The 25,393-nt window shown below is 44.6% G+C and overlaps 1 protein-coding gene across 1 annotated transcript in view; it reads left to right on the forward strand.

Annotated features, from left to right (window-relative positions):
- Nucleotides 1-227: 227 nt before the first annotated feature.
- The window catches only part of LOC126100252 (serine/threonine-protein kinase SIK3-like), a 541,515-nt gene continuing 516,349 nt past the window's right edge, over nucleotides 228-25,393 (forward strand). The window contains exon 1 of the mRNA XM_049910836.1: nucleotides 228-396. Within this exon, the coding sequence (XP_049766793.1) occupies nucleotides 241-396 (156 nt within the window). The 5' untranslated portion in view covers nucleotides 228-240. The remainder of the gene's footprint in view (nucleotides 397-25,393) is intronic.

Here is a 25,393-nt window from a genome sequence, read left to right on the forward strand (position 1 = left end):
TACTGTTAATGACGTTCTGTGTTTCATTCCCATTCAGTGAATGTGCCACTCCTGCCTACATTCGCAACTCCCGCGCAGACGTTGCCGCGTAACCGCTCCATTGAAGAAACGAGTGACGTCGGAATTTATCGCGGCGCGCTAGTCAGTTGTTAGCGCACGTTGCCGACTAGCGCTGCGGTACGGCAGTCCCTGAAAGCTGCCGTCAGTTAACAGTCGACTACAGATGGAGAAAAAGTGAAAATGGAATCTGTGCGGAGTCTGGGTGCTCCTTCGAGCACACCAAATTGTAGTGTGGACAGATTAGTGCGTGTGGGATATTACGAACTAGAACGAACAATTGGGAAAGGAAACTTTGCCGTTGTGAAACTGGCGACACATGTTGTGACGAAAACGAAGGTGAGTCAAGCACATTTCTGCAGTAACCACTGTTTCACATATTATAAATCTTATTTGAGCCACGCAATCGACAACGAAGTGTCATATAGTATATATTGCATGTAAATAGGTATTAATTTACAGAGTTTAATGTTGAAATTACCCTTGTGCGTATACAGTATTTCTTGCTGTGTAGCAGGACGTTGTGCTGGCCAAGTTATCACAACGGACCTGTCATTGATAAAGACTTATCACAATGTTTAGAATTAGGCAGGTAGAGCGTAGTTATAAAGACTACTAGACTGGGACACAGTCACACACTAATGTAACGCCTTAAACGTCCGTTTGTTGACAAAAATATGGCTTTGGTGTTTCTTTGGTAAGAATGTAAGCAGAAGAAAGTGCCTTTTTAGCTGTCGTGGATGATTGATTCTGGTTCAGATAAAGTCTTCTTATGAAAAGAAAGTACTCAACGTTCAGTTAATAGCGCAACTCCATAACATCAGTTTCGAACAGCTGTGTGTGTCATGTTTGTTTACAACAGGCATGATTTTATTTTGGTACAAAAATTATGGAACATTTGAGACAATCTTGGAGTTTAATTTCGAGATAGTAAAGCTGAAACTAGTGGTATGTAAGGATTTCCATAATGTACACAAATGTAAACCACATACCAACCACAAAACCTGCTTCCCATCGATTCTTAAAATCGTATTTGTTTGTCTATCGCTGTGGAAAATGTACGCATGTGCCGTTTTCGAAATTTTCTCTTGACATTGCTAAAGCAAACATTTGTGTTAATTTGATATGAACTAATGTTCGACATACGTTATCAGAAAAATACAAAACTGTGACCAGGATACACTTGTAAACTAATAGTTTATTTCCTATAAATAAGCAGACAGCACTTTCCTTTCGTCTATATCATTAACAGTAAATAGTTTTTAAGTTCAATCCTTTTTTTTAAATGTGCCGCCTAAATTGGTTCCTTCGTCATTGCAGACAAAGCGAGAGATTTAATTTCTGATAGACTGAAGATAACAGCGATGTCAGACACTGGTCGATTTGCGTTACGTATTGGAAAATTGTCGTAAGTGGTTCCACAGGTTATCAGCAATAACCTTGGAATGTGTCAAGCAGCGATAAGAGGATGGGCGCCAGGCTGTTGCCGTAGCATCCACGGAATACACGCCGTTCCAACAAGCGCGATCTCTAGTGTACTACTCGTGATCAGACCTACGTGCAGTATACAAACTATACGGGGCGTAACGTGAGCGTACGCCAGAAACCGTTATAAATTTCCGTAATTTAAATTATATGATGTAAATTTGTAACTGACAGTTGTCAAATGTGTGTGGGAATGTTTTGTATGATGCTATCTGTTATAATCGCAAAGGTCATTTATCTGTCGGTATCGAACTAAATTGTGATAACCATTGTGTTCATTACCTCACTTCAGATTAAAAATCAAAACAGTTATATTTGTTTTAAGCCATTGATGAACCGCAGAAATTCGATCAGATTGATCAATTTATTATTGTTTATTGACGCTAGAAAACTCGTAACTGCAATACAACTGCAAGGACTATTTCTTATATACTGCAATAACCACAAGTAAGGTTTAAATATTATATTTCAAAGTTACAGCACCCAGTATCGGCGTTGAAAAAACCGTCTTCAGTTTTGAGACCCTGCCATGAAGCGCACCGATGTTTTGAGATAAATAATTTATTTTACATTCTAAATTGACAAATAAAATAATAGTGTCTTCCTACCCCGAAACATTCTTTGTTGACAGGCTGCAGTGTAGCGTCGCCGGAGGTTGAGGGTTGGTGAAGCCAAAGCTAATGAAATCGAAATAAAGGTTGTGGTAACAAATTTATCTGAGGCTAACCCGATGTATGTTCACACAATATGTTAATGCTTTTTCGCGTTATGGAAGTTAAGACTGCAAGGTAAATTCAGGAAAACTGTGTTAATAGACAAATCTCTAACAAGTATTGTTGTGTATATTACGCTCATAATGTCGTACAGAGACTACAAGAAATGCAAGGGAGCCCCTTCTACTTGATTAACGCAAGTTCCGCACATGGCAACGCGTTTCCAAAAAATTTTAAATTTTTAATGAAAAAAAAAGGCCTCGTGTTATTTTACTGTTAGATAATCACAAATACATAAATAAATACATAAATAAATAACTCCCGTAGGAGCGATCCATGGAGAATATTTCAAACCCGAAAACGGGTCTGACGACTTTATTTAAAACGTTTACGTTGTATATGTGGTCGAATTGTGTTTCTAACTTATAACTTTACTCATTATCATTGACGTTGTGATTAGAGTTGCATATTTCCTTCCTCCTTTTCGAACTCTTTAACATTTTACGCCACAATGTCTGTTGCCTTATCTGCCATACAGCACTGAGTCAAAGATACATGTAATCAGTGCGTTATGTAATGGTCTGTTCACGAGATACTTCATACAGAGAGTTGATTGTGCTTCACGGAGCCGATGTAGCTTCGCCTGGACGTCTTTAGACAACCGCCGGGCCTCAGTTGTACTGATCAAATGAAAAAGCGTCCTCTGCATGTTGCTCTTCTTCGCATGCTGGTTTGACTACCGTTTCGCGCTTATTGCAGCGTTTAAGAAGACAGGTGACAACTGCTGGGTGTGCACTCTTTGCTCTTTCCTTCATCAGCTGCCATTAAATTCTCTTTATCATTATTTTGTCAGAGCTATTATTATTATTTCGAGTCAAAAACATTACAACAATATTTACAATATATACAATATAACAAATCAGGTCAAATCATAAAAGAACAAACTAAACGGTATTAGCCCAAAATTGTGCAACGGCAGCAGCATTGTCTGAAACATCAACAAGCTCTTGTGTGGAACATGATACAGGACATCTAGGACAGTTAATTAAATGTTTGGTTGTCTGTTCTTCTCCGCAGTCACACAAGGTGGAAGATTCCTTCATGAAGCCCCATTTAAACAGATTGTCCTTAGTTCGTCCGACGCCACTCCTGAGCCGATTTAGAGACTTCCACACTGTCCAGACTTGATTTCCACCAGGAGGAAGGGTCTCAGAAGGAGTCATCCAATCATTACTGTCAGATTTTGCTGTCCACTGAGATAGTCTGGCTGCTCCAGTCCGACCGGTGAGGGGTGTAGTAGTTCTCATGAAGCTCCTCCTAGATTTGAGTCTACTAATTGGTGGCTGGTATCCATGTAGCAGGTGATCGGTGTTATGATCTGCTTTATGTCTCTCAAGTTTGGCTGCGACTTCACGCCTTATGTCTGGAGGAGCAATACCTGCTAGTTTATGGAGTTTATCAATAGGTGTAGCTTTGAGGCATCCCGTTACTGTCCTGCAGGTTTCGTTCAGGGCCACATCAACCTGCTTTGCATGAGATGACTTGTACCATACAGGACATGCGTATTCAGCTGCGGAATAGCACAAGGCCAAGGCTGATGTTCTTAGTAGTTTGGGATCTGCACCCCAAACGCTGCCAGTGAGCTTCCGCAGGATGTTGTTACGAGCAGCAACTTTCTGCTTAGTGTTAGTGCAGTGTTTTCTGTAGGTCAACGTTCGATCTAAGGTGACACCCAGATATTTGGGGTAGAAACAATGTTCAAGCTCTTGATCTTCCCAAACCACTGTAAGTTTTCTATAGGCCTCTCGATTGCGTAGGTGGAAAGCACAAACTTGAGTTTTAGCAGGGTTCGGTCTTAAGTTATTGACTCTGTAGTACTCAGATAGGTCCTTGAGAGCAACAGTAAGCTGGTTTTCTACTGTGTCAAAATCTCTGGCTTGTGTGACTAAGGCAAGATCATCTGCATAGATGAAACTCTTTGTAAGAGAAGGTTGAGGCTGGTCATTTGTAAATATGTTGAACAATATGGGGGAAAGGACACTACCCTGAGGCAAGCCATTCCTTTGACTTCTCCATCTACTCTTTCTTCCTTGGAACTCCACATAGAATCGCCGGTTTTCCAAAAGTGTCTGCACAGTTCTGGTGAAATTAATGTCTCTAGTGATGTAGTAGACTTTGTGCAATAATTGTCGATGTTGAATGGTGTCATATGCTGCTGTGAGATCCACGAAGACAGCCCCGGAAATGTATCCTTTTTCATATCCCTCTTCAATATGTTCAGTCAGATTAAGGACTTGTGCTGTACAATTCTTTCCAGGTCGGAAACCTGCTTGTTGAGGTATGAGTTGTTTTTCAACAATGGGAGTGAGTCTATTTAGCAACATTCTTTCATAGATTTTATACAAATGGCAAAGGAGCGAAATCGGTCGGTAGTTCTTGGGATCAGCTGCACCCTTTCCAGGTTTTAGTAAGGGAATAACTTTAGTTTTCCTCCAGATGGCAGGGATCTGTTTCCGCTTCAGACAACCATTATAGAATTGCAGAAGCCATCTTTCCGTGATGGGACCAAAATGTTTAATTTGCTCAATCATTAGGTCGTCTAGACCAGGCGCTTTACCATTTTTGCATTTCTGAATTGCGGTTCTGAGTTCTTGTAAGATGAAGTCATTTGATAGATGGTTGTTTTCACGTTCAGGTTCTCTTTTGAGTTTTGTTCTATCTTTAGAACAATTGACCCTTCCATTCTGAACTAGATGATGAGCAATTTGATCTGGTGCAATGTTTGCATGGCCATGATTGTGGACAGGGTCGTTGTTCAGGCGTCGCAGCAACTGCCAGGCTTTCTGACTGCTTTTAGACATATCAAGGTTCTCGAGTAACTCTATCCATCGTTCTTTTTTGGATTTGGCTAAGGCTGAGGATAAATTTTGGCCAGCAGTTAAGGTTTCAATGCTGTAAGGATTATCATTGAAAAGTTGGATATAGTTATGTAGATGCTTCACGGATTCTTCTGTCAAGCCAGGTATGTAGTTAACTCGACAGCCTCTGGGAGTTGAGAGTCTTGAGCATCTTTTCACGGCTTCTACAAACTCATCATAGTTGGAAACCGAGGGTTCTATGCGTGAAACTTCTGAGTCAAGGAGGTCAGCAAACTTCTGCCAGTCTGCTTTCTTGAAATTGTATCGCCTTCGGAATGATGTGATTCTAGGAGTAATGGCTGCAAACACTTGGCAGCCTATGGGGCGGTGTTGAGTATTTGGTATCGGATTTAGAACAGTTTTTCTGCATTGGTGAGCTATGTTCTCGCTAACAAAAATTAAGTCGGGGTTATACCCACGTTTCCAACGCCCACTGTTAAAAGATGGTGGGAGTTTATTATCATGGACAAGATTAAGATGGTTGGTATCAGCCCAAGTCAAAACTGCTTCACCATTACTGTCGTCCTCAACATAACCCCAAACACTGCTATGACTATTGAAATCTCCAACAATAAAGTGAGCTTGTTGATTGGTGTAGTTGTCTGTAGGTGAAAATTGGAAATCTGCTCCTGGGGGTTTGTAAATTGACGACACAATACAACCATTCAGTTCTACAGACAGTATTTCAATATTGTTGAATTCTGTAAGTGAGGTAGAGAGAACAGCTATATCGTTCCTCACAAAGATAGCACTGCCATATTGTCTATGGGGTCGCTCAACTGCCAGTTTCATCCCAAGGATTTTTGGTCTTCTCATGGTGTCATCTCGATGGGTTTCTTGTATACATAAAATATCACACCTAGGTTCCTTGGCAATATGTTGCAGGAGTTCTTCTTTGGCAACAGACAATCCTTCTATGTTGATTGATACGATCACAAGGTGAGGTCTTGATAAAGACCTTTGGTTTCCATTCATAGTGAAACCTATAATGCAATGCTTTTGGAATGCTGACGTTCAGTTCAGTACTGGAGAATCTAGTCCAGTACCTATGCAGGGGCACCACGTGCAGGAGTCAGCTTCACCCCCTTGTCAGAGCTGATGTTACAATACTGTTGAGGTATACTTGAGCGTGGGTACCTACCATTCGTCGTAACCTCCCCCGATATTCCGAAGTGTATGATAGTTGTTTGTAAAGAGGCTTGCACAGGATAGAGTAGCGTAGAGAGCTGTACCAAACCAGCTTTCTGACAACAACCTGTTTCCTGTTATAACGCGTTTAGGAGATTGTCGTATTTGCTACGGAAGTGTGGCGAAGGAACGCCAGCTGACACTGGAATAATTGTTAAATGTGTAACCTCATTTCCTGGCGTTGTTATATATTTGTTCGTTGAGCAGTGTGCATTATGAAAGACGCATTAACCAGTTGACTTAAGCAGAATCCTGTGTCTCGCTGCGACTTTCCATGTCAACAACAACATGTTTTGAGATTTGATGTCGGTGCTATGTTTTGTAACGAAAACGATTGTTTCTATTAATCTTTGATTCCAGACATTAGGAAAACTTACCTATAAGAATTTTACAGTTTGATGTTTGGAGTTTGTGTTTGTATCAGATTTATCATCACAGACTCGTAAAATTACGGGTATTTGTCGTATAGAGCGAACTGTTAACTTTGTGATATAGACAGAAGCGAATGCTAAGCGCTTATCTGCACTTTTTATATGGCACTGTTTTCATATTGCCGCGAGTCTGAATCGACGAGCTGCCGGCCGTGACATCTGGCGGCGAGAGCGGGCACTTTCTGCATGTTGCCTCGTGCGGGCGCGCGTTTCCTAGACGCTGCGCGGTAAAACGTTCTACACAGCGAGAGGTTAGGAAATGGCTCAAGACGCTAGACTAGTGACAGTTCGTGCTTCCCTTAGAACTATTTTCTACATCTTTGTCCCACGTTTGCTAGCTCTGTTACTTGTTTCTGATAAAACACGTGATTGCCTTTTTTCAGTTCGAAGTATTTAATTTACTCTATGATATCTATTTTTCTAAGGTTTCTTTCGATTTCAAATAGTCAATTGTTCTTGACTTTCAACGAGAGGGAAATACTGAGAATTACCTTGAATTATTAACTTTCAAAATATGGCCTTAAATTTTCAGTACACGTTTGCTGCTGATGTCAGAGATTATTATGCCAGATCACAGTTTCCCTCCGTGCAGAGTGGGTCGAAAGTTTGCCATAGGATTTCTGTTTTTGCCTTTTTAAACACTCGGCGATGATCAAAATTTGTGGTGCATATGAGTCAGACTTAGTTTCACTTTTCTAGTATAAAGGTTTTGTGTTCTGTGATTTTAATTTTTTATATTACTTGCTTCAGATAATTCAAGAGATTTTTTTAATTCGTGTTTAAATGTTGCTAGATTTTTTTCATGGTTACATGAATTTAGGTACTAGAGCTTCCGCATTGAGTTACCCAACTATGGAGATGATGTGGGAATCTTTCGATAGATTGTACATGTGAGAATTGGTGTCTGACTTTGGCTACAATCTAATTGAAACTGCTAAATCATCTGCAAAGACCAGGCGGCAAATACAGAACCGTACTTCTTTCCAGGTGAATTAGCTTCGTGCAGCCCAAACGATAAAGGTCTCTGAGCAAAAGAGAGAACCCAGTGCTTCAGAGACGATGTTGCACGTAAAACTGTCTATGGCCGGTTTGACGAGAAGCGATAATTAGTTTTGTTATTTTGACAAGAACAATACTGTTTTTGGCCGGAGATAAGTTGCGTCTGATGGGACCGGATGATTGACATAAGTAAAATTTAGCAGTTAAAATGTATTCGAGATATTTGATTTTCAGAGGTACTTGATCGGTCTTTTATCGGAGGAAGTGAATGAAGTGCTGTTCAATGAAGTGCTGTGGAACAACTGATTCCATATGTTACACCAGTTTGTACGTGAAGTTTTCGTGGGTCGTCATTAAGCTGGTGAGAGACAGGACTAGACAGCCACTTCGAAATAGGTCCTTGCCCTGTACTTTTTCTGCCTTGTCTGAACCCAGGCGGGGAGGCCGTTATTCATCAGAATAGTCATCAGCAGCATTTCGGCATCCTCTGTGGGATAATTGTATCCTCTAGACAAGTGGTGGTCAACCTGGCCCATTACCGGCCGCCTGTTGCCGTTCAGCTTTCTTGGTAGGCGGAAGTCGGGCGAGGTTTTAAAATCATTTTCATTAGGTTTTTCTAAAAATTTTGCCATAACGTATATGGAAAGTAAATAATATTATATGCTTTCACTTACTTTAACTCTGCTCTCTAAATTTTATGAAGTTACTTCTGTATTTTATATATCACTATTACTGTGGAACCGGTGGGCGTTTAGAAAATGTCGCTACTAACAGCCATAAATGGGCGGTAGGTGAAAAAAGGTTGACTGCCCCTGCTCTATGGTCCAGACCAGTGGTTCCTAATCCACCTGATGATTCTCGTCGGGGTGCCCCAAGGAAGCGTGGTAGGACCTTTACTGTTTACAATCCAATAGAAACCGTCGGAAGCTCTTTAAGACTTCGCAGATGATGAAGTTGCCTGTAAAAAAGTAGCAGTGCCTGCAGATATTATAGATTTTCACTGGCCTACAGAGTAATGATGAATGCTGCAGGCTCCAGCATTTGGCCCTGAACGTAAATAACTGTAGCTTATTGCGCATACAGTGGAAAAGAAATCTACTGCTGCACAACACCACTATTGACGACAAATTGCTGGAACAGTATCACAGTAAATTGTCCAGGAATAACTATCCAGAGTGACCTTAAGTGGAGTGACTAAATAAAACAATAGGGAAAGCAGATGCCAGACTGGAATCATAGGAAGAATCTCAAGGAAATTTAACTCATTCACGAAGGTACTGGCTTACAAGGCGCTTGTTCGACCGATTCTTGAGTGTTGTTCATCAGTCTGCAACTCCTACCGGGTAGGACTGATAGAAAAGATAGAGAAGATTCAACGAAGAGCGGTGCATTTCGTGAAGGGGTCGTTTGAGCGGCGCGAGAGCATTACAGAGATGCCCAACGAACTCCAGTGGCATACGTTACAAGAGAGGCGTTGTGTATCACGGAGACTAGAAATTTCGAGAGAGTATTTTCTGGGGAGTGTCGGACGACATATCTTTGCCGCCAACAAAGTTTAGCAGCTAAGTACTGTATACTTCATACTGAAACGCTTACATTTTTATTTTTGAACAACCCTGCTTTAGAAATGACGAAAGGTAAACAATATTTACCCATTGTGAACTTCGATTTTTTCCCCCTAACATAATTGAAAATTCGATGTCACCTCTTTCCGACAATAATCAATCGTCCCGAACGTATAAAAGGAATGTTAGCAGTTCTGTTTTTACCAAAATTTCAATAACACGGTTCAAGATCAGAGAGAGGCGGGAAGAGGATTTGAACACATAAGGGGGAGGGGAATGGACGTGGAGAGGGGATGAGAGGGAGTGGAGGAGAGGACAGTGTTAAAGGGGGAAGGAGGACATTAGGACCTATATCCGACGGCCAAACATATTTAGCAGTTGTAAAGCATTGCCGGGTCCAGTAGTACGTATGTATTACCTGCTGTTTTGGCGTCTAGTGTTTCTCCTTTTCCGACATCATATTCTCCAAGAAGAAATTTTTTACAAATGTTATATCTTACGAATTCAGCTACTTATGTATTGTTCAACAAAATTCAATGATGTAATTACTAATTTCTTATCCTATACTTGCCATTTGAGTAGTCTTTGGACGAGATGTGCCCGATTTTACAATTTTGTATCTTAAGAACCTAAGCTGAATGGAGATACAAGCTGGGGGTGAATTTTAACTTACGCATAGGAGTATAATGTTATTGTTTTCGAAAGGAGTACGTAATTTCTCAGCCCTATGTCTTTTACTGAAAGTATTTGTATGGAGTGTAGCCATGTATGGAAGTGAAACATGGACGGTAAATAGTTTGGACAAGAGGAGAATAGAAGCTTTCGAAATGTGGTGCTACAGAAGAATGCTGAAGATTAGATGGGTAGATCACATAACTAATGAGAAAGTATAGAATAGGATTGGGGAGAAGAGAAGTTTGTGGCACAACTTGAGTAGAAGAAGGGATCGGTTGGTAGGACATGTTCTGAGGCATCAAGGGATCACCAATTTAGTATTGGAGGGCAGCATGGAGGGTAAAAATCGTAGGGGGAGACCAAGAGATGAATACACTAAGCAGATTCAGAAGGATGTAGGTTGCAGTAGGTACTGGGAGATGAAGAAGCTAGCACAGGATAGAGTAGCATGGAGAGCTGCATCAAACCAGTCTCAGGACTGAAGACCACAACAACAACAACATGTCTTTTACTTCCATGCAACCACTGGGTGGCTTTTACTGTTACTTTTGGGATCGGACTTTTCACGTGCCTTGCACGAATGTAGAGTACGGTCTCATCCAGACACACGACTAACATTCAGCCGACAGCCAAGCTCGCCGCGTATTGTAGCGAGAACATCTGGAGTTGCTGTTGCAACGAGGCGTCGCAGTTCACGCAGAGGTGCCGGAAGGCGAGCCACTTGCTCGGACCCTCCCACGAACCACCGCGTGAAAAACGACGAGGCCAGTGGAGCTGTCAGAGATGCGAGCCACCTCAGTGTCAAGAGCAGCGGCTTGTCCGAGCTGTAGCAAAATGTTACCAAACTGATTCGAAAATTGCGAAATAATATTGACGTCAACTGTACCATTTGTGACACATGAAAATTTCGCCAGGCCGGGAGTCGGGCCCCGATTTTCCGCTTATCGCGAGCAGACTGGCTTCGACTTCCGGTCCGGCGCTAATTTTCGTGTGTCACATTAATACATACTACAGCTGGCGTCTAAGTTATTTGGCAATTTTTGAATCAGTTTCGCAACATTTAATGCAGCTGTGGATCGCCAGGAGTTGCATAACAAAATGTTGTTGTTGTGGTCTCCAGTCCATAAACTGGTGTGATGCAGCTCTCCATGCTACTGTATCCTGTGCAAGCTTCTTCATGTCCCAGTACCAGCTGCAACCTACATCCTTCTGAATCTGCTTAGTGTATTCATCTCTTGGACTCCCTCTACGATTTTTACCCGTCACGCTGCCCTCCAATATTAAATTGGTGATCCCTTGATGCCTCAGAACATTTCCTACTAACCGGTCCCTCCTTTTTGTCAAGTTGTGCCACGTACTCCTCCCCAATTCTATTCAATACCACCTCATTAGTTACGTGATCTACCCATCTAATCTTCAGCATTCTTCTGTAGCACCACATTTCGAATGCTTCTATTCTCTTCTTGTCCAAACTATTTACCGTCCATGTTTCACTTCCATACATGGCTACACTCCATACAAATACTTTCAGAAACTACTTCCTGACACTTAAATCTATACTCGATGTTAGTAAATTTCTCTTCTTCAGAAACGCTTTCCTTGCCATTGCCAGTCTACATTTTATATCCTCTCTACTTCGACCATCATCAGTTATTTTGCTCCCCAAATAGCAAAACTCCTTTACTACTTTAAGTGTCTCATTTCCTAATCTAATACCCTCAACATCACCCGACTTAATTCGACTACATTCCATTATTCTCGTTTTGCTTTTGTTGATGTTCATCTTATATCCTCCTTTAAAGACACTGTCCATTCCGTTCAACTGCTCTTCCAAGTCGTTTGCTGTCTCTGACAGAATTACAATGTCATCGGCAAACCTCAGAGTTTTAATTTCTTCTCCATGGATTTTAATTCCTACTCCGAATTTTTCTTTTGTTTCCTTCACTGCTTGCTTAATATACAGATTGAATAACATTGGGGAGAGGCTACAACCCTGTCTCACTCCCTTCCGAAGCACTGCTTCCCTTTCATGCCCTTCGACTCTTATAACTGCCTTCTGGTTTCTGCACGAATTGTAAATAGCCTTTCGCTCCCTATATTTTACCCCTGCCACCTTCAGAATTTGAAACAGAGTCTGCCAGTCAACATTTTCAAAAGCTTTCTCAAAAAAATGGCTCTGAGCACTATGGGACTTAACATCTATGGTCATCAGTCCCCTAGAACTTAGAACTACTTAAACCTAACTAACCTAAGGACATCACACAACACCCAGTCATCACGAGGCAGAGAAAATCCCTGACCCCGCCGGGAATCGAACCCGGGAACCCGGGCGTGGGAAGCGAGAACGCTACCGCACGACCACGAGCTGCGGACGAAAAGCTTTCTCCAAGTCTACAAATGCTAGAAACGAGATTTGCCTGTCCTTTATCTATCTTCTAAGATAAGCCATAACAAAATACAGACATTATAAATACAGAAGTCGCAATATATATTGCTGATTCCTGTAACCCTATTTTCTGCAAAGGTCAACTGACAGATTTTATTTTATTTTTTATTTATTATTTTTTTCTCAGAGCACGGCAGAAGATAAACTAAACTGTGGAGAGTATGTGCTGTACTCTTGCGTCGTAGCGGTTCACTTTCCCACCTAAGCCTTTTGAGTGAACACTAAACGCGAGAGGGAGTTGTTATGTTCCATCTCCACGCCCAGAATGAATTAACAAAATTCTACTCTTGTTATTTTTTGTGTATAGGAAGTGACATTTCTCCGTTAGTGACATTTGGATACTTACGTGAAGAAATTCCGGGCAAAGTCAGATCAGATTGAAATGCTTTTACATAATCGCCAGAAAATATTTGTGAAATCCATAAACTCAAAATCAGGATTTGATCCGATAACTTTGTTCATCTCGTCGTTTGCTGCAGCACCTATCTCTCCATAGGATGATTGCAAACATTTTTCAGCCTCTTCAGTGACTGTCAGTGATTCGAGCCGCTACCCGTGGGTTCCAAGTTCATTATTGCCTCAGGCAAGTGCGCAGAACCTTTTTTTATGTAACTCACGTGTACCCTGAAATCCGTTTCCTTGAGTGCCACTTCCACAAGCGGCATAAGTGGCTTCGAAAGCGTGTACGACCCAAACCAGGAAAAGAAAACAATTAGGTTTATCAATAGAATGAACCAAAAGGATCTTAACTTCAATGAGTTTACGGTCTCTTACCGACTGAACTCCACCACAATTGTCATAGTAAGAAGTGGCAGCATTTATCGAGGTACCCCATCTGGTTAAAATACACTCCTGGAAATGGAAAAAAGAACACATTGACACCGGTGTGTCAGACCCACCATACTTGCTCCGGACACTGCGAGAGGGCTGTACAAGCAATGATCACACGCACGGCACAGCGGACACACCAGGAACCGCGGTGTTGGCCGTCGACTGGCGCTAGCTGCGCAGCATTTGTGCACCGCCGCCGTCAGTGTCAGCCGATTTGCCGTGGCATACGGAGCTCCATCGCAGCCGCGACAGCGTGGACGTGAACAGTATGTGCAGTTGACGGACTTTGAGCGAGGGCGTATAGTGGGCATGCGGGAGGCCGGGTGGACGTACCGCCGAATTGCTCAGCACGTGGGGCGTAAGGTCTCCACAGTACATCGATGTTGTCGCCAGTGGTCGGCGGAAGGTGCACGTGCCCGTCGACCTGGGACCGGACCGCAGCGACGCACGGATGCACGCCAAGACCGTAGGATCCTACGCAGTGCCGTAGGGGACCGCACCGCCACTTCCCAGCAAATTAGGGACACTGTTGCTCCTGGGGTATCGGCGAGGACCATTCGCAACCGTCTCCATGAAGCTGGGCTACGGTCCCGCACACCGTTAGGCCGTCTTCCGCTCACGCCCCAACATCGTGCAGCCCGCCTCCAGTGGTGTCGCGACAGGCGTGAATGGAGGGACGAATGGAGACGTGTCGTCTTCAGCGATGAGAGTCGCTTCTGCCTCGGTGCCAATGATGGTCGTATGCGTGTTTGGCGCCGTGCAGGTGAGCACCACAATCAGGACTGCATACGACCGAGGCACACAGGGCCAACACCCGGCATCATGGTGTGGGGAGCGATCTCCTACACTGGCCGTACACCACTGGTGATCGTCGAGGGGACACTGAATAGTGCACGGTACATCCAAACCGTCATCGAACCCATCGTTCTACCATTCCTAGACCGGCAAGGGAACTTGCTGTTCCAACAGGACAATGCACGTCCACATGTATCCCGTGCCACCCAACATGCTCTAGAAGGTGTAAGTCAACTACCCTGGCCAGCAAGATCTCCGGATCTGTCCCCCATTGAGCATGTTTGGGACTGGATGAAGCGTCGTCTCACGCGGTCTGCACGTCCAGCACGAACGCTGGTGCAACTGAGGCGCCAGGTGGAAATGGCATGGCAAGCCGTTCCACAGGACTACATCCAGCATCTCTACGATCGTCTCCATGGGAGAATAGCAGCCTGCATTGCTGCGAAAGGTGGATATACACTGTACTAGTGCCGACATTGTGCATGCTCTGTTGCCTGTGTCTATGTGCCTGTGGTTCTGTCAGTGTGATCATGTGATGTATCTGACCCCAGGAATGTGTCAATAAAGTTTCCCCTTCCTGGGACAATGAATTCACGGTGTTCTTATTTCAATTTCCAGGAGTGTAGATTGTGATGGGAAAGCTAAATGTGGGAATATACGAGGCGTATTATTAAGTAAGTACCGTTTTGAAATTAAAAAAAGTGGTGCTAAGATATCGCAATAATTTCATTTTTACATGAAAGCCTGTACCTTAATCTACACACTGACGCCATTACAGTCTGATTCTTCCTTGTTTACGTTGTGTACCGAGTGTTTTAAGATGCCTCCAATAATCGTGAGTCCCGCCGTCTGTGAAGTACGGGCTGTTATAAGATTTCTTAGTGCTAAAGGCCTAAAAGCGATCGATGTTCATCGTGAGATCTGTGCAGTTTACGGAGAAAACATTATGAGTGATGGGATGGTAAGAAAGTGGGTGAGAGCATTTAAAGATGGCCGCACAAATGTGCATAACGAACAATGGAGTGGGCGTCCTTCGATCGTTGATGAAAGTTTGGTGCAGGAAGTGGACAATAAGGTGAGAGAAAACAGACGCTTTACGATTTCCTCCTTGCGGGATGACTTTCCTAATGTTTCTCTTAATGTTTTGTATGGCATTGTGACCGAGCACTTGAATTACCGAAAATTGTGCGCAAGTTGGTTTGCGAAGATGTTTACGGATGAGCAAAAAGCAAACTTTTAGACAGTGCATTGACTTTCCTTGAGCGGCACCACAACAACGGTGATGATTTCTTAAGCCAAATTTTTACGGGCGATGAAACATGGGTGGCCTACGTCACACCAGAATCAAAGCAACAGTCCTTGAAAGTTGAGCAAGGGCATCGTTTTGCTGCAAGACAATGCCCGTCCGCATGTGGCGAATCAGACCAGAGATCTCGTCACATCCTTTCGATGGGAAACTGTAGATCATCCTCCGTACAGCCCCGACCTTGCGCCCAGTGACTAACATCTGTTCCTGCACTTGAAGAAACACCTGGGCGGTCAGCGTCTTCAAGATGATGACGAAGTCAAAACAGTGGTTATGCAGTGGTTAACAAGTCAGGCCGCAGATTTCTATGAGGAGGTTATTCAAAAACTGGTACAACGTTATGACAAGTGCCTCAATATTGACGGAAATTACGTAGAAAAGTAGATTAAGGTACAGACTTTTATGTAAAAATAAAATTATCGAGATATCTTAGCACGTCTTTTTTTTAAATTTCAGAACGGTACTTACTTAAAATACACGCCTCGTATCTGTAACACGGACAGATGCTTTCAAGAATAGGATAGAGAGATAGCATGTATGTGATTGAATTAATAGTGCTAGAGTTAGCATACCTTTGTGTTTTGTGCGTGTATTTACCTCGTTTGTGGAGGTAATCAGCGTATTGACATTGTCATGTTTACCAGGTACTGTTTTTAGCCACACGATGTAGCGCATGGACTAAACATGTAACGTACTCTGGGTTACGATAAAATATTTTGATTGCGTTCCCGGCCTTCATCATATGTGGGGCAGCATCAGTTAACGATACTATGACTCCTTTTTATTTGAATTTACTGCCATGAACTATAGTGACTTCTACCGAACCGCCTTGGGGCGTTTGAGCTCACTGCGACTTTTACGTACTGACAGAAAACGCGAAGTTACTCGTGCTGTGCACTTGGGCGTAGTTCATATGAACAATACGTCAGTAAAAGGTACTGCGATGCGAATTATTGCAGTATATGTAGTGAGGCCAAAAAATGGTATAATATGCAGTATAAATGTCTAAATTCATGCTGCGATATCGATGAAATCATCGAACCAGACATTCTCTCCCGAAATGCCAAAAGCGTGCATGCCACGTGAAGGGCTCGTTGCTGTTGAATGTTGTGTGGTTTGAAACACGAGCGTCGCAGGAACACGCCCCCCCCCCCCCCCCCCGTCCCACCGCTCCATCTCCCAGTGGCGTTCTTGACCGATGGCACCAGGGGCAGACCTCCGTGGACTGAGTACAGGAGTCCGCAGCTGGTGGTCGTGCGGTAGCCTTCTCGCTTCCCACGCCCGGGTCCCCGGGTTCGATTCCCGGCGGGGTCTCTCTGCCTCGTGATGACTGGGTGTTGTGTGATGTCCTTAGGTTAGTTAGGTTTAAGTAGTTCTAAGTTCTAGGGGACTGATGACCACAGCAGTTAGTCCCATAGTGCTCAGAGCCATTTGAACCATTTTTGAACTGAGTACAGGACTCTTGAATGCGGCCCGCGTCTTGAACGAGCACAGGGGGGCAGCCTGCGGATTTTCCCTCGCGTAAACGAGTAGCATCTCGAAACTGCCGGTGCCATAGTCGAATGCTTTGAGCTGTAGGAGGTGCAGTGCTCTCTTCTCGACGAAGAACGCGCCGGGCGGATGTAACTGAATTGCTTCTGCCGAAACGGAGATCGCGAAACGCCTTTTTGTTGCTGTGTCGTCGCCACCTGTACTGGACACACATTTGGTAACGAACAAGCGAGCGAGCTCTCTACCGGCAACCTCATGAACCGGCGTGTTACAACTGGCAGCAAGGTTAACTTTTGCGCGAGTCTAAGTGTACCAGAAATTCCCACGCAGGAGATTCCGCACGTGTAACCTCCCAACAGTTTCATTCCATAACCTCGCAGTAAAAAATGGTGACTAACCTCTCAATAAAAATGTAACTCAAATATAACCTTTCAATAATTAACTGTGAATCGAAACTGGTAAATTTGGACGTCAGCAATGCTGCATCATGGCCCTGGAAAGTCTTCTCAATAAACTGAAAATTCTTACCTCAGTTATGTCGCCGGATAACGCGTGTATATCTGCTCCCATAAGAAATTTTTCTGGCACAGCCCAGTGCAATGCTGGCCACTAGATTTTGTTATATATGAGAAACAACTGATGTTATTTACGATAATTGGCATGACTGTGGATAGGAGAAATTAGTAAAAACTTTAAATTCAGACGAATGATTGTCAAAAGTTATCTTTATAAGGAAGATTATTATTGAAAAATATTTGCATGTGACTTTGATATAACAGTAGTACAAAATGAGTTGTTGCAAGTTACATATGCGCGCGGCAAGAAATAATAATAATAATAATAATAATAATAAATTTTGCTATTACCTTATACTCAACGCGCAGGCAACGCCATCGTTCTCCACGACCGGCCTTGGTAATTCCATACAGGACACAAGTGCTCTCTAAGAGCGACCTGACCCAACTGCCCGACTGCGAGCTACTACCACTACTGCTGCCGACACGGTCTGCGATTCTGTTGTAGCTTACATATCGCAGGCAGCGCGTGAGCAGTCCATCGAAATTACATCTGCTCGAGTGCGCTAGCAATAAATTCCTTAGTCATGGACCTCTTAAAAGCTCTCTATCGGCAGCCTCATGAACCGGTGTGTTACAACTGGCATCAACGTTAACTTTTGGTTTCGATGCGTGAGGTGAAATGTACCACAAATTCCAACGCAGGAGATTCCGCACGAATGTTTTTGGAAGGCCCTGCATTTTATGTACCGGTTTCTGTTGTCGTGAAGCAATCGACAACGCCTTTGGGAGATGCCAAAGTCGGAGACGTTAAGCAGGGTAGGCCGGCCGCTGTGGCCGAGCGGTTCTGAGCGCTTCCGTCCGGAAACGCGCGACTGCTACCGTCGCAGGTTCGAGTCCTGCCTCGGGCATGGATGTGTGTGATGTCCTTAGGTTAGTCAGGTTTAAGTAGTTCTAAGTTCTAGGGGACTTATGACATCAGATCTTAAGTCCTAAAGTGCTCAGAGCCATTTGAACCATTTGTTAACCGGGTTGACATCCGTGTGACATGGCGTGACCACTGACGGAGCGTGTCTGTCTGAATAACGAAACGCAGAGGCACGGGCGGGGTCGAATGGCGCCGGGGTTTGCTCTATGAGGTTTCGGGATGGCATGTTGATTTCTTGCCGCAATACTTCGGCTGATAACCGTTCAGTCACCTTCAGGTGAGCGTCCGCCACTGGAGAGTGCTAGTTCGGTGTCGGCTTTATAGCAAAACTTCGCGCGGAGACAGTTTTTACTGTAAAGCCGACACCGTTAAGTAGCAGTATCCAGTGGCGGACTCTCACCTGAAGATGACTGGAAGGTTGCCAAGTATTGTGTCAAGAAGTCAACATGATCCGGCTGCAATCCAGAAACATCATAGGATATAGATGTTTCTAAAAGTTGTGCGAGCGAATCGTAACTGAACACTTTTTTTGAAACCAGTCGCTAGACTATTCCTGACTCAGCGGCCTTAAAACCGTCAACACGCAGACCGTGCTGTCGAACGTCAACGTTGAGCGTACCGAGTTCGGCGTGCCGCTGAACGCTGAGAGGCGGTGCGTGCGTTGCGTGGCGCCCAACGTCGTATGCGCGATCGTGGCGCTCCGCAATGGCAGTTTTCCGCTCTAATTGGCTCGCGAATCACACCGTTTTACGGAATATACGGCCGCAAAATACCAATATTAGCTCGATTAAAACGCAATTTTGCCCCTTGTCCACATGCTAGTGTAGTTCGTGTGTCTGTAGATACATAAATAAAAACTTCAACATTCGTGAAAATATTAAAAGACAGAAAGGGAAGTGCCATGTCCAGTCAGTAAGGGCATCGGCTTATAAAAGTTCCATTACAAATAGTGCGATTCAAATTTACGATAGTTCTGCACATATACCGAGCGACGTGGCGCAGTGATTAGCACACTGGACTCGCATTCGGGAAGATGACGGTTCAGTCCCGCGTCCAGCCATTCTGATTTAGGTTTTCCGTGATTTCCCTAAATCGCTCCGGGCAAATGCCGGGATGGTTCCTTTGAAAGGGCACGGCCGACTTCCTTCCCCGTCCTTCCCTAATCCGATGAGACCGATGACCTCGCAGTTTGGTCTCTTCCCCCAAACAACCCAACCCAAGTTCTGCACATAGGATAAAAATTATTTCATCGTTCTCACTCTTTAGTGAAACCCTAAGGTCATTCTTACTTGATCACTGTTTGTACTCGGTGGCAGAAACCCTACGTGTGAATTACAAACTTGAAAAAAAGGCCAAAATATCTTTCTGCGATTAGTGCAAGGTGTCCTGTACATTAAGCCAATCGAGCAAACTCGCTCCTCAAAAAGAGCCCACTTATATTTACCTAACTTCGAATATTGTAGTATACACTTATAGTAAATTAATAAGAAAGTTTCAGAAGCTAGTAAAAACGGGAAGGTCAGGAAAAAAAGAGATTTTTGCCCGTAGTGGAGCGTGAACCACCAAGGAATCAAATTTTCCACTGCGAATCTGTGACGCTACTCGCTGCACTAACGCGACCACCAATGATGCGTTACCATTTCTAGGCGTATTACCATATCCTGAAAGCCTTAGTTGTAACTATATTACTAATTGAAACTTAATTATAACAAACTGTACCAAGAACAATGAGTTTTTAGTGGATCCTCAACACGCCGTTGCATTCAAACGGCATGCTCTCATAATACGCAAGTTACAATAATTCTTCTACCACGAATATGTCGCTTCTCGTCAGATTATTACATAGAATCATACAATTAACGACGGAGCTCAGAAACGGCATATTATATTTACGGGTTTCAACGGGAGCCAATATGGCGCCTGACAACTTTACACCTAAGGGAGAGGGCGTGCGTGAGACGTAGGTGTCGTTCTGCCATCTCATTGATCAACGTCCAAACGCACGTCCAGAATATCTGACGTGGTAGATACTGCTCTGCAAGTCCGCAAAGACTCCCGAACGTATTGTTCCACGCTCTGACGTCAGAAACTCGGCACACTCGGCGTTCGGATGCACGGTCCGTGTGCCGAAGGCTTTACGCCGTACACGAGTAGTGCACCTCGCTGCCGTCGTGTCGTCTGCTGGGCTCCCTCTAGGGCCAGGGTTACGCCCTGGGACCCAGCAGAGTGCACCGTCCATCAGTCCCGCGTCCGCAGCCGTACCGCACAATCAGAGCTACGTCTTCCACTCCAGTCTGTAGCTACGTCTTCCACTCCAGTCTGTTCGCTGACCCGTGCGTTTCCGTTGCAGTCTCTTATCGTAATTCCTAACTTAGCGAAATTGGTTTTCCTTTCTTCTAGAATGATTTCCGCATTCAAACTCCACGTCTCACTGCCATAAACTAGCGCTGGTACATATATGTCGTACGGCTGCCAGGGTTGAAAGGAAGGAGTAGTTGAGGGCTGACTGAGACAGGGTGGGGAGTGTCCTCGATATTATTCAGTCTGTACGCTGAGAAAGCTGGGAACCCGCCAGGGTAGCCGAGCGCGCTAACGCGCTGCTTCCTGGACTCGGGTGGGCGCCCGGCGGATTAACGGACGAGGGCCGGTGTGCCGGCCAGCCTGGATGTGGTTTTTAGGCGGTTTTCCACATCGCGCTAGGTGAATACCGGGCTGGTCCCCGCGTTCCGCTTCAGTTACACGCGTCGCAGACATTTGAAACAAGTCCGCACTATTTCACGATTTACACTAGATGCAGACAGTTGGGGTACACTGATTCCGTCCTGGGGGTACGGGGTGGCGGCAGGAAGGGCATCGGGCCACCCGTAACACTAACACTGCCGAGTCCGTTGTAACCACGCTGACCCGTCGATCGCTGCGGGACTGTGGCGTAAGTGAAAGACAGGAAGAACGCTGAGAAAGCTGGGAAGGAAAACGAGGAGAAACGTGGAGAGGGGAATACAGTTTAGGGAGAATAAGTTAAAACTTTCTGGTTTACCGACGACATTGTTATTCTCCCAGAGAAGACGAAAGACTTGCAATATCAGTTCAGCGGAATGCATAGCGTTTTGAATAGACGTTATTACATGAAGCTCTACAAAAGCAAAATATGTGTAATGGAATGTAGTGGAATTAAATGAGGTCATGCTCGGGGAATTACGTTAGAAAATGAAACACTAAATACAGGATATGAGTTATTTTGATGGACACCAAAACAACTGACGATGGCCGAAGCGGAGAGGTTATAAAGTGCTGACAGGCAGTAGCAAGAAAATCACGTCCTGAAAACAGAAATTTGTTAACGTCGACTATAAATTTGTGTGTAGTGTAGCTTTGTACGCAAGTGAAACGTGGGCGATGAATACGTGGCGTGTGTAAAAAGTTCGGTGGATGGTGTCATATCTGAACGGCAACTTGGCACATGTGTGCGTGCATGCCCATGCGTATTCACAGACTTGAGGAGAATCGATACATGGCATGCACTGCAACTGACTGGCTCCTAAACAGACTGCGACCAGTTGAACAAAGTCAGTGCGAGAGAAAGTGTCACAGCGCAGTGGAGCAATGCGTAAACATCAAGTTCTGCTACGAATTGGGGAAGACTACAACGGAGACACGTGGAATGTTGGTGCGGATGTACGGGAGGGAAGCCGTGAGCAGAAAATGTTTTTACGAATGGTTTAAACGCTTCAACTGAGGATGAGCCACGTTCAGGTCGGCCATCGACAAGAAGAACCCCAGAAAAGATGGATAAAGTGCGACAGATGCTGGCACAAGATCGGCGACGGACTCTCACAGTGACTGCGGAGGAATTGGGCATTAGCAAGGACACAGTGCACACCATCGTCCACGGTGATTCGGGTAACTGCCACACAAGCAGAAAGCAAAACGGGTGGAAACTGCTGGTGATTTCATGTGTGACCAGCATCCATTGCTTCTCAACACCATCGGCGCGGGAGATATGAGACCTGGTGCTACCAGTTCGATCCGAAATCAAAAAGGCAATCGCTGTCGTGCTGTTCACCGATTTCCCCGCGACCAAAAAAAGTCGTCTGCAAAAATCCAAAGTGAGAACACTGCTGATCGGCTCCTTCGACAACAACGGCATCATTCCCAAGGAATTTGTTCGTCCAGGTCAAACCATTAATGCTGCATTTTACCAGTCCGTTTTGAACCGACTGCTACATCGTATCCGGCGGGTTCGGCCAGAGTTGCACAGGACTGGAAAACGGATGCTGCTCCATGACGATGCCCCTGCACACTGCACGATCCCTGTGCAGATGATGGCAACTGTTTTGCCTCTGTACTCCCCTGATATGGCTCCTGCGGACTTCCCCGCTTGAAGGCGGACGTGAATGACATCAAAGTTCGTGTGACAGCCGTTCTGCGATCGATTCCACAGGAGGCCTTTGCTGATAGTTTCCAGAAGCTGTACAAACTTTGTCAAAAGGGTGTTGTAGTGGGTGGCGACTATTTTGAAGGACAATAAAAGACATTTGTTTGTATCTTTTGTTTTGTTTGCTGTCTGATACCATTCACAGAACTTTGTAGACATACCATGTAGTTCAAACAAGAATAGAATAGAGGTTTTCCATATGTGGTGCTAGAGGATGATGCTGACGATTAAATGGGTGTATTGGATAACTAATGAGACAGTACTGAATAAAATTGGGGAGAAAATAAGTGAATGGCACACGTTGACTACAACAAGAGAATAGGTCGCTGGACACGTGTTGCGGGTATCGAGCAGCACGCGGTTTGGTAGTGGATGGAGGTGTGGTGGGGTAAGTATTGTAGACGGAGACCAGGGAATAAATACAGTAAGCGGATTGAAATGGATGTAGGTTGCAGTAGTTATTGAGAGGTGAGCTGCACCGAGGCAATTCTCGGACCCGAGTCCAAGACAAGGTGCTTACCAGCTATTCTGTTTGACGCCACTCGGGCTGCTTGCCCGTTGCTTTCGCTGTTCATTTTATTCAGCCGAACGCACACTTGACCTCAATGCATGGAGTCAAACCAGTTCGGCTTTATCCTGTGGTAGTCACTCGGACTCGAGCCCGTCATTTGTGCGTCGCTAACCATTAGAGTGCAGAGGAGACTACGAGTGGGGATTTTAGTTTTAAAAACTGTTTAGTTTGCCAAAACGACTGCGAGATAGTTTGACTCGTTATATTTACTATGCTGTCACACCTTGTAGTGCGAACTGGTCTAAATAAGATTTCGTGTTTAGTGTCTGCTGTTTCTTTCCGAAGTGTTCATTAGAAATTATTTTAGTCTTAATTGTCCCGCTGATATGCTGACATATGCCTTGTGTACAGTGAGCCACATCTTCTGATTGAAACGGATTGTACCTACAGAGGCAAAACCGTGTACTTCGGTTGGCAGCGCAGAACCGCGAAGGCGCCCCCCCCCCCCCCCACACACACACATACTCACACACACACACTCTACTGCATTCTCTGTCATAGCACAAGCACTAGCCCGTAATTGTGTGCCCAGAAACAAGTCTGCAGTCTGATCATCGTTTTCGATAATATCATATCGCAGAAACCAGAGTTTATCGCCAGATGATGCATGATGGATCCGCATGATACCTGGGCGTAGATTACGTTCCGATAGTTCAGAGAGCGAGCTCATCAGTACATATCGCCCTGCTTCCACGAAGATTGATACAGACGGGAAAATCCCGACACCAAATGTCGGATATGGCGGTCGCCAGGGCCAGCTCTGGAGGAAGCGAATGGACCAGCCTGCGGGACTAACGAACGTGCGAGCGCGTCGTCACAGCCAGGCGTGAGTGGGGCCGCTTTTCGAGTGTGCTCAGCAGGCTTCACTCTCAAGAACAGGAACTCAGAGTAACTTCGATCGCCACGGAGCTACTGCTGATACGACCCTTTTTTTTAATTATGCTCAGTATATTGTCTCCTCAGGTCTGTTGCTTGATTCAATGTTAAATTTGTACTTGCACTCTACAGTTCGGGCGGAAGTACTCTGAAGGCAACAAATTGAACGATTTGTGACTAAAGACAGTAAGAGGCCACAAGTTTGCCGAAATTCATTTATATCACTTGAGAGAGAATATGGAAATATCTCTCCATTCTATAGACACAAGGCTTACAGGCGAGTGCTGGGACAGGGGTGAAGCGAGTTCGTAACGGCAGCTACGTCACAAGTCTCTAAGTCTTTGGGTCCAGAAAATTAGGCGATTAACGTTGTAGTAACTAAAATCCATAAAACTCTCAATTCAGCGACGGGTTGGTTGTATAATGTAATGGAAATTTACCCCGAAAAACTAGGATATCGCCATCGCAGACGTGACGAGCATCATGAACAAAGTAAACGAATGACTAGGAAAAAAATATTGCAGCCTTTATTTCGTCATTCAGTTTCGCCGTATTACGAGGGATTCACACTTGTGGGCGTATCGTCCTCAGAGTTAGAACCTAAGTGTCAGACGTTACGAGATGATTTAAACGCCAAAAGTTTGGACGAACAACTACATCTACATTTATATTCCGCAAACCACCCATCGGTGGCGGAGAGCACTTTACGTGCCACTGCATTACCTCCCTTTCCTGTTCCAGTCGCGTATGGTTCGCGGGAAGAACGCCTGCCGGAAAGCCTCCGTGCGCGCTCAATCTCTCTAATTTTACATTCGTGATCTCCTCGGGAGGTATAAGTAGGGGGAAGCAATGTATTCGATACCTGATCCAGAAACGCACCCTCTCGAAACCTGGACAGCAAGCTACACCGCGATGCAGATCGCCTCTCTAGCAGAGTCTGCCACTTGAGTTTGCTAAACATCTCCGTAACGCTATCACGCTTACCAAATAACCCTGTGACGAAACGCGCCGCTCTTCTTTGGATCTTCTCTATCTCCTCCGTCAACTCGACCTGGTAGGGATCCCACACTGATGAGCAATACTCAAGTATAGGTTGAACGAGTGTTTTGTAAGCCACCTCCTTTGTTGATGGACTACATTTTCTAAGGACTAAACCCAATGAATCTCA

The sequence above is a fragment of the Schistocerca cancellata genome, chromosome 9, assembly GCF_023864275.1.
Source record: "Schistocerca cancellata isolate TAMUIC-IGC-003103 chromosome 9, iqSchCanc2.1, whole genome shotgun sequence".
Lineage (NCBI taxonomy): Eukaryota > Metazoa > Arthropoda > Insecta > Orthoptera > Acrididae > Schistocerca > Schistocerca cancellata.